The sequence below is a fragment of the Lepidochelys kempii genome, chromosome 1 (genome assembly GCF_965140285.1).
Source record: "Lepidochelys kempii isolate rLepKem1 chromosome 1, rLepKem1.hap1, whole genome shotgun sequence".
Lineage (NCBI taxonomy): Eukaryota > Metazoa > Chordata > Testudines > Cheloniidae > Lepidochelys > Lepidochelys kempii.
In genome coordinates this window covers 281,542,695-281,562,762 of record NC_136380.1, presented here as the reverse complement: position 1 = coordinate 281,562,762, position 20,068 = coordinate 281,542,695, and the positions used below count along the sequence as shown (strand labels likewise).

At 40.2% G+C, this 20,068-nt stretch overlaps 1 protein-coding gene across 11 annotated transcripts in view; it reads left to right on the top strand.

Annotated features, from left to right (window-relative positions):
* The window catches only part of NAV3 (neuron navigator 3), an 846,806-nt gene that overhangs the window by 793,566 nt on the left and 33,172 nt on the right, over positions 1-20,068 (top strand). For 3 of the 11 annotated variants that reach the window (XM_073327697.2, XM_073327698.2, XM_078851123.1), the window contains one exon: positions 1,843-4,619. The exons of the other annotated variants lie outside the window; for them this stretch is intronic. In XM_073327697.2, the coding sequence (XP_073183798.2) occupies positions 1,843-1,962 (120 nt within the window). In that variant the 3' untranslated portion in view covers positions 1,963-4,619. Of the gene's footprint in view, positions 1-1,842; positions 4,620-20,068 lie in introns of those variants that run through there. 11 annotated transcript variants of the gene reach the window in all.

Genomic DNA, 20,068 nt, shown 5'->3' with positions numbered 1-20,068 from the left:
CTTACTATATCGGGGGGAAAAGTCAGTCAAAATCATTACAAAACAAAACATGTAATGCATTATTTTATTTGCCCATTTAATATGCCCAAGGATGTTTGGATTTACTATTATGTCCCTTGCTAAAGGTATACTATATCAGCCCGACTAAAGTCCTATTATTTTATAAATCTCACTCGGTAGACTGCGTTTGTTATCATCCATAATTTAAATATAGAGAACCCCACTGCACCTATGGTGGGGGTGGTATTCTGAAAAATGGAGAAAGCCCAAAGAAAAGGGACCTTCTCTGAAGAAAATGCTCCGAAGTAAATTGGCACTAAAGAAATTACTCCTGAGTCCCCACAAGTGCTCAGGGCGCTCATCTCCCAGAAATCAGACCATGAATCTCCAGATAATGTGAGGAATTAGCCTGTATGACCCACTGTTTCCCACCTGACAAATATAGGAGTGGTCCTTTAGCCCTTTAGGATTTGCAGTGTGAGTGAATCTCCTAGCCACTCTCCCAGCCCATTCACTATCCCTTCCACATTGCAGTGTGCAGAAATGGCTAAGACTCCTCCATTGTAGTGCAGAAGTAGTGTCCCACCATAATGAATCTTTGCTGTCTGGACCCTCTCCCATCCCCCATGTAGCAAAAGCGTAGCATCTTCACTGCATTTAGGCTTGGACCTGCATGCGTGAAGCCAATGGGAGGGTTGATACTGACTTCAGTGGTGATGAATCAGGTCCATTGACCCTGTATGAGATAACAAGGCATTTCAGAATTTGTCTCATACATAGAATGTAACACGCACGCACACACATCAGTATTTGTCTCATACATAGGGTATATAACACGCACATTGAATTTGGAGCTTAAAGCTGCTTCGTAGTATCCCCAGTACAATGTTCAAAGCTTATAGAATTATCTGTGAATGGTTTAGCTATGAAGTATAGGACATTCAAGGATTCCTAAGCAAACTTGAAAAGGGTTCACACAAATAAAATACCTTCCCTCTTCTTACCTTTCATTGCATGTTTTTTTGTTACAAGGAACCTGAACTGTTCACCTAAAATGTGGCACTGTCTTAAAATTAGGTTAATGTTTTTCAGTGCTCTGAGAACTTTGGCATGAGTGCTGCTTTATAAATAAAATTATCGTCATTATACTGAGTTTGTCGCCAAGAATCTGAGCAATTTTCTCAGGCAGGCGTTGGCTTCTGAATGTTTATCAAATGCACTACAGGCTCCGATAATACCCAAATGAATTATGTTATGCTTCCCCTTTCCTCAGGACTATGGTCTGCTGTTTTCTGTTACTGTTCCTTTTGCTGAGGTCAGCTCTTGAGCAGCAGATGGTGCTCTTGTATGTAGCAGCTGGCTACAGTCCACCTCCCGACACACTCTCTCTCTCTCTGAGAGGGTGTGTGTGTGTTCGTGTGATCATGTTTGCAGTTGCTTTTCCAATTTATTCTGCCTACATTAGCCAAAACATTATTGGAGGCTTGACTGTCTCCAAATACGGGCCCAGATGTCCAGCTGTGATACTGTTTCCTTTGCCTGTCTGTGTTGCAGCTGCAGCCATTCACACCGCTGAATTGTAGAGTTATTAGGCAGCGCTCTTATATCCCTATGGCTTATTAGACCTTTACCACTCTGTGGTATTTATTTAAAGCACAGAAGGCTGGGCAAGGGGTGGCAGCCACTGATATTTTGCCCATTCCAAAATCATTTTGCCCTTTCTCTCACTCTGGGTACCAGCACACTGCATACACCAGAATCGTTTAATTAATTTTTGATGTAGCCCCTGCTGCATTAAATGCTACAGTGATTACATAAACATTTCCTTACCTCCTTTCTCAGATGAATATGCTAATGCGGCTCCAAGAAGCAGCAAATTACTCGAGTGCGCAAAGCTGTGACAGTGATAGCACCAGCCACCATGATGACATTTTGGATTCCTCTCTTGAATCAACTCTCTAGAGGGGACGAACCTTGGTAGGGGATTATAGTAAAATCTATTGCCGCTGACTACTGCCAGGATTAAAGCAGCACACTGAGGTCCCTGAACAAGGGTGGTGTGTTGTAGGTAGGCAGGAGGCTTAACTCTGCAAAGTCCGGAATTAAAATCTTAAGTGGAAAGCTTGAATTTGTTTAATTTCAAGGCATTTCAATATCAGTGGAGCCAAGTAAGACTCCATTAATCAACTGGAAAGGGCCCTAAATGGAGGGCAACTAAGCAGATTGCACATGTGTTAGCCAAACTGGAACCTTTTTTTTTGTTTTTCCTCTCTCTCTCTCTCTCTTTAAAAGTTTACAGTGAAAACTTTGTTTTTTCCTTTACTTTTCTCTGAGGTGCTGCGTTAGCAATGCAGTCTTCTGATCCTCTTCTGATCCTCTGTTGTGCCACATGGTGCTGGTCACAGGACTACAGTAGTGTTTGTCGTACACTACTGCCCATTCCAAAATGAATCAAAGATGATGATAGTAACTCAATAAGCACAAACAGTATTGTGCTATCACCAGAAAACACTACTGTGATATGCTGGATAAGTGCCAATTTAATTCTTAATTGCCATGGTCACAGTGACTCTCCATGAAGTTTTTAGTGTACAAGTCACCGATTTTATAAAGTTGTTTTTACCACAAAGGTCTTTTTTAACCACCTGCCCACTCCTTTACAGTTTTATACCAATTATTAACCAACACTGACTAAAGGCTTTTTAGGGCTTCATTTGTTTGAGCCTTTTCAGTGGAAGAAGGAACATTTCCTATGGTGCTGTTTCACTGCCTTAAAACAGATTTCTAGAACAGTTTTACAGTTGGTTTAATTCCTAAACCATTGGTAATTTACACTGTTTTTTTTTTCATTTACTAACAAAATAACGTCAGTTAACACAGTAGCCTCATATCTGTATATCATGATTTTTTAAGAAATGGATAGGAGAAAGAACAGTTGCTATATAGTATTTTTATCTTGTGAATAGATTGCTCTGCCTACCCTAGGAAATATACAAGAAACCCAGAACCCACTTCCACTATCACCTAAAAGCTGAGAAAGCTGACCCAGGTCCATTCAGTCCTGTGGAATGGAGTTTTTGAAGGATAGATGTTTCGAATTCTTATCCAGCAGAGCTGGATGCACTTGATGCAGCATGAGCACAAATATTTGTTTATTTTTTTTCTTTTTCTAATTTTAAGCATGTTGTTTTGATTGCTATTGTTGTACATGAAAAAAAAATTAACAGCATTAAAGAACACTGAAGCAGTGATGTCCACTGTGGAAGAGGAAGAGTTTATACTGTAAAAGTGGGTTGGTTTTGCACAGTCTACTGGGTGGGTATTGTAAATATAAAAAGCCTTGCACAAATCAAAACAAACAAACAAGAAATTGTATTTTATCCTGTTGGTGTTAAGAGATGTTACACTTGCTGAGATTTCCTCAATGTTGCAAACAAAGACAGAATGCAAACCTTAAAAGCTGTTTTTAACCTCGTGTGTTTGTCCTGTATTTACAGTTGCTATGACTATGCAGGAGCTATCAATGCTAGAGTGAGCATGTTTCAATTTGTATTTTAAGCCAATACCTTTTGGGGGGCAAAAATGAAATTTGAAGTGCATCTGTCATGGCAGGCTACAAACAGATTGCATGAAAACTTATCAGAATAATTGGAAAAGCTATTGCCACAAGAAATAACTGGATAAAATAATTTAAAAAAAAGAATCCAAGGGCTATGGCATTGTGTATCCATACTGTACACTTACGTGGATGTTACCTTCAGGATGTGTAATTGGTGCTACTAACTCTTTGTGGCCACCCTGTGGTCATTTGCTGTAAAACAAAGACAAAGAAATCAATAGGAGTACTAGTGGCACCTTAGAGACTAACCAATTTATTCGAGCATAAGCTTTCATGAGCTACAGCTCACTGAGCTGTGGCTCACGAAAGCTTGTGCTCAAATAAATTGGTTAGTCTCTAAGGTGCCACAAGTACTCCTTTTCTTTTTGCAAATACAGACTAACACGGCTGCTAGTCTGAAAGAAATCAATGCAGTTTTCAATGGCACTGAGCTGCATCAGTGAATCTAGCAGTCCCTACACGGTGCTATTGCCCTAGTACAAACTCTAATTGATTTTATGCATGTAGAATGTAGTCAGACTGATGTGGAGCCCCAAAAGTTAGATCAGTTTCTATTGTAAAACGTCAGCACATGTATCTGAGAGCTGACTAAAAAACCAGCTGCTCTTTGTTATATATGTGTTCTGAACAAATTTGCAAATCGTTTCCTTCCATTTTTGACACAAACACACACAATATTACCATATACAAAACTTCCTGCAATACATCTCAGTGAGTCCACCTAGTTTACAACTTAAAAATTGTTTGTGAAACATTTGTCTGTATACATTTTATATTTTGTACATTTTTTGATGTAACATATCATGTAAATAGACAGAAACAGTGAAATAAATCATCTGAAAAGTTTTGTAGTCTTTGTAAAGCCCTAATAATAAGTATTTGGTGTCATCGGACTTAACTGGATGATGTATTTTTATTGGTTTATTGTTCCTCTAGCTTGTAAACCAGCTTGCATATATTTTTTTGCAGGTGTGCGCACTGTATCTGTCTAAATTATTACTTTGTCATTAAAGTGGAATTATTTATTGAAAGTGCAGTCTGGTGTCTTTGCAATCAGGAACACTGAATGATTGGGTGGTATTTCAAAGGTAAAACATGTAAACAAAATGGCAAATGGAAGGAATTAATTTTCTATATATACTGCATAACTAATCTTTATAAGAACGAAAGCGTGTATTCTCTCTAGTTCCAGTGATCCTTTTGCTGCTTTTGAATGACAACTTCCAGGCAGAACTGCAAAACAGAGTGGCTAAGTAGTTTAGGAAAAATCTAAGGGCCTCATTCTCGATTCCACCAGTTTTATTCAAGTGCAACACTACTGGTTTCACCCATGTAAAATTGTTCCTATCGTATATAAGATTTTAGGGTTACATCCTCGGCAAGTATAAATCACTGTAGTTTCATTGAAGTCAGTGATGGTCAGTGAAAGTCCATTATATTTTAATTCTCATAGAATCATAGATTTTAAGGCCAAAAGGGACCATTGTGATGATCTAACCTGGTCTTCGTTATAACCCAGGCAACAGAACCTCACCTAATAATTTCTGCATCAGGGCCATAACTTCTATTTGAGCTATAACATATCTTTTAGAAAGACATCCAGTTTGATATAAAACTTCAAGTGATGGAGAATCCACCATAGCCCCAGATACGTTGTTCCAATGGTTAATTACTATTAAAAAATGTGCGCTTTGTTGCTAGTCTGAATTGTGTAACTTCAGCTTCTAACCATTAGACCTCATTATGCCTTTTTTTGTTAGATTAAAGAGCAACCTACTATCAGAATTTTTTTCCACATTTATCATGATCGTCATCTCTTAACTTCCTCTTGGATAAATTGAATAGATTAAGCTTCTTTTGTGTGTCACTATAAAACAGGGGCGGGCAAACTTTTTGGCCTGAGGGCCACATCTGGGTGGACAAATTGCTTGCAGGGCCATGAATGTAGGCCAGGGGCAGGGGGTTGGGGTGTGGGAGGGAGTGCAAGGTGTGGCAGGGGGTGCTGTGTGCAGGAAGGGGCTCAGGGCAAGGGGGTTGGGGCAGAGGAAGGGGTGCAGCAATTTTTTCTGTTACCTGCAAATTGTACCAGCAATAATTCTGTATTTTCCTCCAGCACTTTGATAAAGATATTGAATAGCATTTGGCAAAGAACAGAATCCTGCTGGACCCCACCTGGAACACACCAGATGATTCCCCATTTACAATTACTTTTTGAGATCTATCAGTTAACCAGTTTTTAATCCATTTAATATTGAACTGACTATCAGAATGTCATGTGGGACTAACTCAAATGCCTTATAGATGTCTAAATAGATATAACAACATGGGTATATAATAAATGTTGTCATAAAATTCAAGGTAGATGCTAATTTGAAAAGTCAAACCAGTTTTTACATGTAAGACAACAACTGTTTGATGTAATTTAACCTTGCACGTTTCTAAGAAGAAATGTGAAATTCTGAGAACTAGGGTGCAACATAGGAAAATTCTCCTTAATAGGGATGTATTTTTTCCAAGGTGAACTCTCACAAACTTTAACTTCCCCACTGTCTCCAAAACTGCCAGAGTGGTATAAAAGGGCATGCATGTAAGTGAGAACTTAATCCCTCATCCAATCTAGAAATTTTAAATTCATTTGCTGCCAAAACAAAATGAAAACGCTTAATTACACTTCAAGCCTATAAACAACAATATATTGTAAAAAGGAAATATAACTGTTGCAAGTTATCCCACATACATGAGCTAAGGGAACATACTACCATATTTAATTACCAAACTGTGTGTGTACAGTGCATCAATTTATCTCCTTATTAGCATTTATCTGGAGAGCTGACTGATGAATCCCTCTAGTCCAGTGACAGAGATTTTTAGACAACAGTTTCTGAGCTAATGGTATAGTATTCCCAGCTAAGTACTAGTGTAATTGGTTCTGCCTATCAAAACTACTGTTTATGCTATTATTAAATAAACATAGTGTTTCTCAGCATGCACTTTTTTTTTGATAACTGAATAATGGCACACAAATTAAATGCTACCAGTGAGTTAGTCCATGCTACAGCTGCAGATGCACTTTCAGGAGACAAATGTTCTTCTATGGAATAATACCTGCAGCAGAAAATGGACTCTGTCATAAAAGATAAATTAACTAAGGCCTAGACTATGTGACCCCCTTTCTGCACTAAATTGCATTTTCCTTGTTCTTAATTCAACTACAATCTTAAATAAACACTGATAAATAGCAATGAGTGATCACATTGTTGCTAAAAGCTGGACTTTACTGCACTCAAGTTTCATAAATGAAATAATACTTTGACTGCCTTTTGTCTGTACAGGTACTTGTTTTGTGAATACTTCTTTATTAAGTCAGACTTTATAATTTAGAAAAAGAAAAGTACAGACAGGGAAATGAAACATCAGAAAAACAAGGTGAGTGGTAAATGCCAAGAACTAAAATGGATTCGTATGGTGACATATAACCAATAAGAATGACTTTATTGTGCCATCCTACATGGATGGACTCTGAGAGAACAAAGAAATAGACACCAGAACAACTATTAGCTGTACAAGAAAATCACAAGTAAAGAAAAGGCCCACTTAGCCCAAGTTAACTGTGTCTCAGCATTTACATTTCAATTCAACCAATATCTACAAGAAATCCTATGTTCTCTGCCGTGTAGGAAGCCCACTTAAAGGGCCCTCCATGTACCAAGTTTAAAAATGACTAAGATTTGCAACAAAAATAGTGGAGGACAAATCTAGAAATTATGTGAGGTTAAGTTACTGGACATAGGTTACTGCTGTTATTACAGTGCCAACAATGTCACAAGCACTTTATAATGTACCCTATAGCTTTACAATCTCAGGAACATTTCTGATATCAATGAATTATCATATTAAGCTGTAAAATAATATGGTTTGTTTGGGACATGCTTAAGTCCTCGATTCAGTAACCCATCCCTATTCAGCAAAACACTTAACCATGAGGTAAACTTTAAACACATGTTCAAGGCCCATTGACTTTAACAGAATTTAAGCAGGTGCTTAAAATTAAGGAAATGCTTAAGTGCTTTGCTGGACTGGGACCTACATTGAGATTTCTCAAAGGAGTGAAGTTACTTGGAACCATCAGGGAAGAGTCAAAGTGGGATGGCTGGCAGAGCCAGCCAAAAGAGCTAGAGATCTCTCAATCAGACAAGGCAGCTGCTGGAGAGGGAAGCATTATAGATTTTGCACAAGTTATCTGATCATTAAAATTTTGTAATAAACAAATGAAATTCCAGTCTCAGTTATTCCATAGATATTTTTAGACCACTTTAAGAATCAGGCGCAATTGAGAGATAAACCTTACTAAGAACTCAGTCTCCAATTACTTTTTCCATTTATTCTGCTAGAATATTACACCTGGAATTTTAAAGAAAGAATTGTGCATATTTTCTGCAGATTAATAGAGCCATCCACTTTTTTGATTCTTAATTAAGTTGTTCTGAGTCCTGGGGAAAATGCCAAATGCCTAACTCATGTTGCAGAGAGTGCTGGCATGTTATCTGGAGAGTGCTATGCAATCCTTCATCATTACAAATGTTTTACTTTTCTTTATTTCTATTTCGACAAGCAAAGCCTATTGTTACACATTTTAAATATATAGTTCTGTCCGTCTATGTACCTGTGAGTAAACCAGTACTTCTGAATACTTCTTTAAGAACATTTTAACAGAAGAATACCCTTGATGTAAAACCAAGTTCAAACTTTAGACTAACATTTCCTCTATATTTCATATCACAAATCTAAACAAATACAATTTTAGAATAACTATTAAAAATGATATTGCAACAATTAATATTCCACAATCTGAGGCTGACGGACTAAGTCATTCCTTCATCTAAACTCCTGATTCTATCAAGTTTACAAAATAAATGCTTGCAAATCCTTTACAGGTACATAAATCATCTTGAAGTAAAAAGAAAAGGAGTACTAGTGGCACCTTAGAGACTAACCAATTTATTTGAAAATGAGCTTTCATGAGCTACAGCTCACTTCATCGGATGCATTCAGTGGAAAATACAGTGAGGAGATTTATATACACAAAGAACATGAAACAATGGGTGTTACCAGACACACTGTAAAGAGAGTGATCACTTAAGATGAGCTATTACCAGCAGGAGAGCCGGGGGTGGGGGGAGAAAACCGTTTGTCGTGATAACCAAGGTGGGCCATTTCCAGCAGTTGACAAGAAAGTCTGAGGAACAGTGGGGGGTGGGGGAGGAAATAAACATGGGGAAATAGTTTTACTTTGTAAAAAGAAAAGGAGTACTTGTGGCACCTTAGAGACTAACCAATTTCTTTGAGCATAAGCTTTCGTGAGCTACAGCTCACTTCATCGGATGCATACTGTGGACAGCTGTAGCTCACGAAAGCTTATGCTCAAAGAAATTGGTTAGTCTCTAAGGTGCCACAAGTACTCCTTTTCTTTTTGCGAATACAGACTAACATGTCTGTTACTCTGAAACCAGTTTTACTTTGTGTAATGACACATCCACTCCCAGTCTCTATTCAAGCCTAAGTTAATTGTATCCAGTTTGCAAATTAATTCCAATTCAGCAGTCTCTCGTTGGAGTCTGTTTTTGAAGTCACCTACTACAGGACAGGCCCAACAAAGATAATAACAGAACGCCACTAGCTATCACCTTCAGCCCCCAACTAAAACTTCTCCAACTTAACATCAAGAATCTACAACCTATCCTGAAGGATGACCCAACACTCTCGCAGATCTTAGGAGACAGGCCAGTCCTTGCCTACAGACAGCCCCCCAACCTGAAGCAAATATTCACCAGCAACCACACACCACACAACAGAACCACTAACCCAGGATCCTATCCTTGCAACAAAGCCCGTTGCCAACTGTGTCCACATATCTATTCAGGGGACACCATCATAGGGCCTAATCACATCAGCCACACTATCAGAGGCTCGTTCACCTGCACATCTACCAATGTGATATATGCCATCATGTGCCAGCAATGCCCCTCTGCCATGTACATTGGTCAAACTGGACAGTCTCTATGTAAAAGAATAAATGGACACAAATCAGATGTCAAGAATTATAACATTCATAAACCAGCCGGAGAACACTTCAATCTCTCCGGTCACTCGATTTCAGACCTAAAGGTCGCAATATTAGAACAAAAAGACTTCAAAAACAGACGCCAACAAGAGACTGCTGAATTGGAATTAATTTGCAAACTGGATACAATTAACTTAGGCTTGAATAGAGACTGGGAGTGGATGTGTCATTACACAAAGTAAAACTATTTCCCCATGTTTATTTCCCCCACCCTCCCACTGCTCCTCGGACATTCCTGTTAACTGCTGGAAATGGCCCACCTTGATTATCACTACAAAAGGTCCCCCCCCACTCTCCTGCTGGTAATAGCTCATCTTAAGTGATCACTCTCCTTACAGATGACATGATAACACCATTTTTTCATGTTCTGTGTGTATATATGGTTAGTCTCTAAATTGCCACTAGTACTCCTTTTCTTTTTGCGAATACAGAGTAACACGGCTGCTACTCTGTGATCTTGAAGTAAGTTGCTTGTTTTACAAATTGTTTTGTAACATGAATTGATTTTATTGTGCACTCTGATCGAATTTGCATTTAAATCATTCTTCTTTTATTAATTTTTAATTGCTTTTCTCAGGTAAATAATTTCATTCACCATGAAGGAAAAGGCCAAAATTAAAAGTTTCATAAACTAAGCAAAGCTATTAACATTTCACTCCCCCACGACTAATGGACTCAACATTCTTTGTAACCTCTTAAATAAGTGCTGAGTTGCCCTACAGACATAGTAATTAAGAAAATTAAAATTAGTGTCTTCATGAATTCATTGGATTAAGGTCCCCATTCAAGAAAATTGAGACAGCATTTAAATACATGATTAAGCCCCAAGGAAAATGAAAAAAGAACAGGAGTACTTGTGGCACCTTAGAGACTAACAGATTTATTAGAGCATAAGCTTTCATGGGCTACAGCATAGAATGGAACATATAGTAAGAAGATACGTACATACATACAGAGAAGGTGGAAGTTGCCATACAAAGTGTAAGAGGCTAATTAGTTAAGATGAGCTATTATTAGCAGGAGAAAAAACTTTTGTAGTGATAATCAAGATGGCCCATTTAGACATTTGACAAGAAGGTGTGAGGATACTTAACATAGGGAAATAGATTCAATATGTGTAATGACCCAGCCACTCCCAGTCTCTATTCAAACCCAAGTTAATGGTATCTAGTTTGCATATTAATTCAAGCTCAGCAGTTTTTCCTTGGAATCTGTTTTTGAAGCTTTTCTGTTGCAAAATTGCCACTCTTAAGTCTTTTACTGAGTGGCCAGAGAGGATGAAATTTTTGAATGTTATGATTGCTGATGTCAGATTTGTGTCCATTTATTCTTTTGCGTAAAGACTGTCTGGTTTGGCCAATGTACATGGCAGAGGGGCACTGCTGGCACATGATGGCATATATCACATTGGTAGATGTGCAGGTGAACAAGCCTGTCAAGGTTCCTCCCCCACTTTGAACTCTAGGGTACAGATGTGGGGACCTGCATGAAAACCTCTTAAGCTTACTTTCACCAGCTTAGGTTAAAGCTTCCCCAAGGTAGAAATTAATTTTATCCTTTGTCCCTGGATCTCCACTGCCACCACCAAACTCTAACTGGGTTTACTGGGAAACATAGTTTGGACACGTCTTTCCCCCCAAAATCCTCCCAACCCTTGCACCCCACTTCCTGGGGAAAGTTTGGTAAAAATCCTCACCAATTTGCATAGGTGACCACAGTCCCAAACCCTTGGATCTGAGAACAATGAAAAAGCATTCAGTTTTCTTACAAGAAGACTTTTAATAGAAGTAAAGAAATCCCCTCTGTAAATTCAGGATGGTAGATACCTTACAGGGTAATTAGATTCAAAACATAGAGAATCCCTCTAGGCAAAACCTTAAGTTACAAAAAAGACACACAGACAGGAATAGTCATTCTATTCAGCACAGTTCCTTTCTCAGCCATTTAAAGAAATCATAATCTTATGCATACCTAGCTAGATTACTTACTAAAAGTTCTAAGACTCCCTTCCTGTTCTAACCCCGGCAAAAGCAGCATACAGACAGACACAGACCCTTTGTTTCTCTCCCTCCTCCCAACTTTTGAATGTATCTTGTCTCCTCATTGGTCATTTTGGTCAGGTGCTAGCGAGGTTATTTTTAGCTTCTTAACCCTTTACAGGTGAGAGGATTTTTCCTCCAGCCAGGAGGGATTTTAAAGGGGTTTACCCTTCCCTTTATATTTATGACAAAGCCCCTGATGGTGTGGCTGATGTGATTAGGTCCTATGATGGTGTAGTGAACTTAACCTTAGACACATCCTTACATCTTGAATATAAGGATAGAGTTAGGCATAGGATGACGTGTCTTCCCAAGTCCCGTAATATTTACTCAGCCAAACCTCTCACTGATGGGAATAGGCAAGATGGCAGGATTTGACCCGCAGGGGTTTTTTTTGAGAGAGATCTTACATCCAGGAATTTTAATTTAATTGAACACTCAGGCACCGATTTCACCAGATCCTATACTGCTAATTCAGATATATCCTCTGAAGTCAGCTAAAAACCTCAGGCTATGCTATTAATCCAGCTGGATAACAGGCCTCTCACTATGCAGCAGTGGAGGTGGTAGCAATAAAATGTTATAAATTCCTGTGTGTAGTTACAGAGCAAGAGGTTACTTTTACCAGGAAAAATACAGATAAATGGTAGCATACATTACAGGGTACTCTGAAAGAAAGTTTTCATAGTAGGAGAACATGTGTGTGGTTCCATTGTTTGTCAGCCACTGCTGTATATCAGAATGGTACGAGTACTAGTATTGATAGGTCATTGTAATTACATAAGCCATAATTTTGTGGGGCTTCTGAAGTGGCTATTTCTAACGGATGTGAAACATAAATGAACGGCTGAGGTGATGGGCCAGAACGAGAGCATTGCTTCAGCAATAGCTGATAGTAAAGTATGCATCAAGGGCCATATCGTGCCATTGATTTAAGCAGAACTCCCTGATGTAAAGGAGAGCGCTGATTAAATATCAGTGGCACAATATGGCAAGGAGGATTCTGCAGCTGGCCTCACCATCACCTCCAGCTGCCCACCAAAATGCTAGGTTCCTTTATTGTTCTAAAATGTTGACTTTTGCATAGCCAGCGTTTTGATCAAATTTCCCATGGCCCAAGCTGTGGGAGAAAAGCTTTCTACCCAGCACATCTTGAAAGTGAACAAGAGCCCTACTGGCATTTTGAATGGAAATTAGAAACAGTCAAGTTACTATAGTGATGTTTGATAAGTAACTGTTCATGTTCAGCAAACACAGAAAGTACTTTCAGGAGCTGTCAATGACATAATATATGATTTTTTAGCACTTGTAGAGCTCTTTTTATGCAGGTCTCAAAGCAGTTTACAAAACTGAGTAAGCTTTATGGTAAGGATTGAATAGGACCGTAACATTATTAAAGTCAGTAGAGTGTACATAGCATCCTAAGGACATTTTAATGTATAAGCCTGTGTGTTCAAGATGTTTCTAATATGTGAAAGCTTCTAGGGTGGATTGGCATTTCTCTTATAACCAGCCCTTTGGGGGCAAATAATATATCACGAGTCAATTTCAATGTAAGCTGTCAGCAGGTTAATTTTTTTTTTTAACATCAACAACAACAACAAAATCCTAAAGGTCACATAAGCCATTTAGAGAGAAATGATACAGTTTGATGATGATACAGATAATGAACAGTTTGTTGTCTATGTTTGAGGATGGAGGCGAGGAGAAGGCATTAGATTTTTGGCATCAAAGATGAGCAGATTTTGAGAGGTTAAGAGATGAAATTTATATCAGCTCTTATCAACCAGCGTGTTACAAAAATAGCCATGTTTAAATATAGGTGTGAAATAAGTTTGTGTTACTGCACATACTTCTTTTGTTGGCCTGTGTAGATAGAAAAAAAATCCTAAAATGACTGTGCCACAAACACATTTAAACATGGTTATTTTCGTAATGTGATCAGTACGCTGAGCTCCTGAACCATGGCTCCTAGGTAGCTTAAGATATCAGTGATTGAGCTGGAAATGACGGCTAGCATCTTATTTTGAGCAGATGGTAGAAAGGGTAGCTGCTTTCTAAAAGAAGGACTATGGCTTTTCTGTGCAAGTGCTCAGAACTATATGGGGGGTGGGAGGAGGCATGTCTAGGGATGGTTTGAAAAATAGGAATGATATGACATGAAAAATTTCAAATGAAATTGAGCATGTTGTCTCAAAATTTTCATAGCATTTTTCTATTTTTTCATCAATATGGTTTGAAATGAAAACCAGCAGATAAAGAAAGGGTTTTTGGATAAATTGTCTTGTTTTAAACTGACTCAGGGTCTTTTTCCTGATCCAGAAAATGGACAGGACCCTTGGTCCCTGGAGGGCCCAATCCTTAGGGTACGGTGGGAAGGACTGAGCCTGCCAGGTTTGGAATTAATGATGGTAAGTGATTAGCATATGTGTGGGTTCTTCCATTGTTTTTAATACTGTGTTCTCTGTAATGCTTTTTTACTTTAAGAATAAAGTAGGTTTACTTAGAAAGTGCTCCATTGTAACTTATAACTGTTGACAATCGCTCTGTTTTCAGTCTCTGAAGAGAAAGAAAGCAGGTGTCCTTGGGCAATCTGTCTGTGTTGGGCCGCACACAGTGAACACAGGGACCTGGCCAGCCTGGGAATACCTGGATCAGAAGGGAGAGAGATGTGGTTCTCCACCCAGAAAGGTAGCAGCTGGAGAGCTGGAAACTGAGAGTGGATGCCTTTGCTGATGTACTATAACCACTGAGGGGAAATACTGGTGCAGTTGCCCCTAACGGTGACAAGAACAATGTGGTAAGAGAGGGCAGGGAGGAGAGACAGACAGAGCAAGTGAAAAGGAAGCAGAAGATGCAAGCAGGAGTCAAGTGAGCAGGGAGGCCTGAGGGGGAGGTGGGAGTAGGGGACCAAAGTAGAAGCAGTACCAGGGGGCCAGTGATAGTGGAAGCTAAATGACCGCAAGTGGAGAGAGGAAGCATGGGCAGTGTGCTTGTGTCACTGGTGAAGGAGGAGGGGCCTCAGACAGGAGGGACTAAATGGGGAAGAAAAGTGGAGCGATGAGGAGGAGCTGAGAACCAGCCAGGGAGACACTGTGCCCTGAAGACTCAAGAGCTAATGACAGCACAGCTCAGAAGCACTGCAAGTCCTTTCGTCAAAGAGCAGTTCTTCTCTGGCACTAAATCAGAGTCCCGGCAGAAAGGGGTTAATCCTGTGTCTGGTGTCAATTCATTTCCTCTCTGAAAAGATCAAATCCATTTCTTCTCAACCATGTCCCCTCGTGTGCCTGGAAATATTTATACCACTGCCAATCTGAAGGCATTATATAAAACCCATTCTCTCTTGTTAGTTGATGAGATGACAGGATGTATAGAACACAAAACATTTATACATGATGAACTTTCTCCATCATACAGCATTTAGATCGCCTCTGTCACTGGGCTTGCTCCTCTTCCCATTGAAGTCAGTGGGAGCTTGCAACCAAATGTACTGTGAGCAGGATCAGCACCACCCATGCATAGGCCACACCTCAAACAGAATCTCTCCCCTAACAAACAAGCAGAGATGAATGAGAGCAAGCTGCTTGCCTTGCTCTCTCCTGAAGTGCTATTTTATACCCACCGTCTGCCCGCCCATCTGCTGCTCAATCTAGATTACCAAAACCTGAAACCATCCGCTGCTTTTTAAATGGGAAAAATGCATTTAAAACAGGACCAGAATACACATGATTTCAATGAAATGGCTGGGGCTTTGTGCCCTGTGCTGCTAGATGTGTGAAGTTAGATGAAATGACAAAGTTTGTGTCTTTTTAATAAAAAAATCATCTTTGTACATTCCCAGGACCTCAAGAAAATGGTTTGTTTTTGTCAAAAATGTATTGCCTAGACATGGATGACCTGCTCCGGTGTAACTTGTTTGCTCCAGGTCCAATCCTGCACACTTTATTCTGGTGGAAGGCCCCAATGATGCCAGTGAGAGTTTTGCCCGGGTGGGTGAACTGCAGGGATTGGACCTGCATTTTTCCCCCCCAGATTTCTGTGACATTCACTAAGCAACACCAAATGTCACAGAATGATGATGAATCTTGGCAAAATTGCGCAGTAAGGTTTTATTTGGTGAAACTTTGTATCACAAGGTGAACCTGGATGGGAGTTGACCTCAGTCCCAGGTGATGAATTACTTCAAGTGGTTTCAGCTTCTAGTATTAAAAACATGCACATAACCTTTGGCTATCTCTTTAATGAGTTTAAAATCAAGGAGTTCTCTCTGCTGATAGCCCTTGATGCAGCACAAAGAGAAGCTTGCTGTATAAAGAAGAGGTTTATCAACAAGCAATTTGTTTTTATTGGAGTTAAGGTGTACCATTTTTCCCCCACCAAACTTGGCTTCCGTTAGGAAAAATTATATTATGAACCACTGAGCCTCTGTGGCGATGCACTGAGCAGCAGCAGATTCAAAGACGTTTCCAGCCGAGTGACAACGGACTGCAATTATACCTAAAGCACAAGAGGCCAGAACATAGCTTGCGGGCCAGATGTGGCCTATATTTAAGATGACCAGACAGCAAGTGGACCAAATCGGGACAGGGGGTGGGCAGTAATAGGTACCTATACAAAGCCCAGAATATCGGGACTGTCCCTATAAAATTGAGACCTCTGGTCACCCTACCTATATTGACAGGTTTCAGAGTAGCAGCCGTGTTAGTCTGTATTCACAAAAAGAAAAGGAGTACTTGTGGCACCTTAGAGACTAACCAATTTATTTAAGCATAAGCTTTTGTGAGCTACAGCTTCTGAAATGTAGCTTGTGGTCCAGCTGCTCTCATTTTAATTTGAAGTGGTGGCCCTTGGAGACTTCAAGTCCCAGCATGAAATGCTCAGTTCTGATACACAAAGCTAGGCTGTTTTCATAAAGTCATAGAGATTAAGGCCAGAAGGGATTACTACATCATTTGACCTCTTGTATATCAGAGGCCACCAATAACACCCAGCACCCACACACTAAACCCAACCAGGGTAATGAGACCAAAATAAATGAGGCCCGCAGAAGATTAGACTATTATGTGCCACAGGCAGAGAATAGGAGGGACTAAGGTGCATCAGTACTCAAGGCCCCTGCAATGGCAGGGAAATGAAGGAGCATTGTGTGATGGACCCGTCGACTCCGCATTGTATATCTCCATATTAAAGACAAGAGTTGTTTCAAAAGATCCATTTCATGCAGATGAGTGAAGGCATTCAGACTCCTGGCAAGTTGTCACTCTAGCCCTCACATAGGCAAAGTTTGCACTCCCCTGTCTTTCAGAATGATGCACAAATGGCACATTTAGGCTGATAATTTTTTTTAAACAGCAAAGTGAGAGCTTTCACTCTTCATTGGCTCTAAAGATGATGTGTGAGGATTTTCTTTTCTTTCTTGTCAATACGCCATACTATGGCTTATGATGAACAAACCAGTTTGGATAAAACAGCTGCAGCGGCACAGGAGCTGGCGGGCGGAGCTGTGGGCAGGGGAGTTTGAGTGGGAGTTTGAAAGGGGAGTTTGTCTTGTGGTGCTTGTGTGGGGTTTGGTTTTGCTGTGGGTGGTGGTGTTTTGGTGTGGTTTGTGTTTCCCAGATTAACAGGATTTAGGTGGGAAGGCTATGACAGATTCAGAGGTGGCAGTGGGAGTGACCCATGTAGCAGATGACACAATGAAGATGACTGGATGTGGAAGCTGTGGTATGTACATGATCCTGGAGGGGGCACCTGGTAAGAGTTTTGTCTGCATGAAATGCCGTCTGATAGAGCTGATGGAGGAAAAGATCAGAGGTTTGGAGATGCAGGTGGAAAGTCTGGTAGAGTTTAGGAAGGGGTTTGAGCAGATTATGGAGCAAAGACATGAGGTATCTGAAGGGAAAAGCTCAGACTTGCAGATGGAAGCAGGACTAGGGAATTCTGAGGGGAGACTGGGTGAGGAAAGTGGTCAGTGGAAGCATGTGACTAAAAGAACTAGGCAGAGGAAAAGACGGGCTAGTGAAGGAGAAATAGAGCTTCAGAATAGGTTTGCAGAGTTGGAAAATGAAGAAGGGGCTCAGCAGGTAGTCACTGAAGGTGACAGGGCAAGGAAGAAGAGAAGAGCGGTTAGTCCTATAGGAAAAGGGGAAGAGTTAATGGAGATTACACCAAATATGAGCCCCAGGAGGATACAGGATGGGTTAAAAAGGATTACAAGGGAGAATGGGAATGGAAAAAACTTGCAGCCAGAGGGAACAGGGGATAGACTGGAGAATAGCACCGTCACTAGGAAAAGGCAGGTCTATGTGATTGGGGACTCTTTATTGAGAAGAATAGATAGGCCTGTAACCAGAGCTGATCCAGAAAATAGGAGGGTGTGCTGTCTTCCAGGTGCTAAGATACGGGATGTAGACCTGAGGTTAAAAAGGATTCTAAAGGGAGCGGGAAAGAATCCCCTAATTATCCTTCATGTGGGAACAAATGATACGGCTAGATTCTCACTGGAAAGTATTAAGGGAGACTATGTTAGGCTGGGGAGGACGCTTAAGGAAATTGAGGCTCAGGTGATCTTTAGTGGGATTCTGCCTGTTCCTAGAGAAGGGCAACAAAGGTGTGACAAGATTATGACTATCAATAGATGGCTTAGGCAGTGGTGCTATAAGGAGGGCTTTGGGATGTATGGCCATTGGGAGGCATTCATGGATAGAGGACAGTTCTCTCGGGATGGACTTCATCTGAGTAGGGAAGGAAATAGACTTCTAGGATGGAGGCTGGCACAACTGATTAAGAGAGCTTTAAACTAGGAATTTGGGGGAGATGGTTGGGAGATGTCCAGGTAATCTCCACGCCAGAATTTAGCATAGAGTGGAAAGAAAATGAAGTAAGAGTGGATACAGCTGTAGGTAGGAGGAAGGGCAGTGTAGATACAAGTCTAATAGGTTATACTGGTAGTAAAATAACCGTGCCTAATAGGGTACAGAATGTGAGTGAGGCCAAACAGCAAAAATTAAGATGTTTGTACACTAATGCAAGGAGCCTAGGTAACAAAATGGAGGAACTAGAGTTACTGGTGCAGGAAGTGAAACCAGATATTATAGGTATAACAGAGACCTGGTGGAATAGTAGTCATGACTGGGCTACAGGTATTGAAGGGTATGTGCTGTTTAGGAAAGACCGAAATAAAGGTAAAGGTGGTGGAGTAGCACTGTATATCAATGATGAGATAGAATGTAAAGAAATAAGAAGCGATGAAATGGATATGACTGAGTCTGTCTGGGCAATAATTAAATTGGGGAAGAAAGCTATTAGAGCCTCCCCTGGGATAGTGCTTGGGGTGTGCTATAGACCGCCGGGATCTAATTTGGATATGGATAGAGCCCTTTTTAATGTTTTTAATAAAGTAAATACTAATGGAAACTGTGTGATCATGGGAGACTTTAACTTCCCAGATATAGACTGGAGGATGAGTGCTAGTAATAATAATAGGGCTCAGATTTTCCTAGATGCGATAGCTGATGGATTCCTTCAACAAGTAGTTGCTGAACCGACTAGAGGGGATGCCATTTTAGATTTGGTCTTGGCGAGTAATGAGGATCTCATAGAGGAAATGGTTGTAGGGGATAATCTTGGCTCAAGTGATCATGAGCTAATTCAGTTCAAACTGAATGGAAGGATTAACAAAAATAAATCTGCAACTAGGGTTTTTGATTTCAAAAGGGCTGACTTTCAAAAATTAAGGAAATTAGTTAGGGAAGTGGATTGGACTGAAGAATTTATGGGTTTAAAGGTAGAGGAGGCCTGGGATTATTTTAAATTAAAGCTGCAGAAGCTATCGGAAGCCTGCATCCCAAGAAAGGGGAAAAAATTCATAGGCAGGAGTTGTAGACCAAGCTGGATGAGCAAGCATCTTAGAGAGGTAATTAAGAAAAAGCAGAAAGCATATAGGGAGTGGAAGAAGGGAGGGATCAGTAAGGAAAGCTACCTTATTGAGGTCAGAATATGTAGGGATAAAGTGAGACAGGCTAAAAGGCAAGTAGAGTTGGACCTTGCAAAGGGAATTAAAACCAATAGTAAAAGGTTCTATAGTCATATAAATAGGAAGAAAACAAAGAAAGAAGAAGTGGGACCGCTAAAAACTGAGGATGGAGTGGAGGTCAAGGATAATCTAGGCATGGCCCAATATCTAAACAAATACTTTGCCTCAGTCTTTAATAAGACTAAAGAGGATCTTAGGGATAATGGTAGCATGATAAATGGGAATGAGGATATGGAGGTAGACATCACCATATCTGA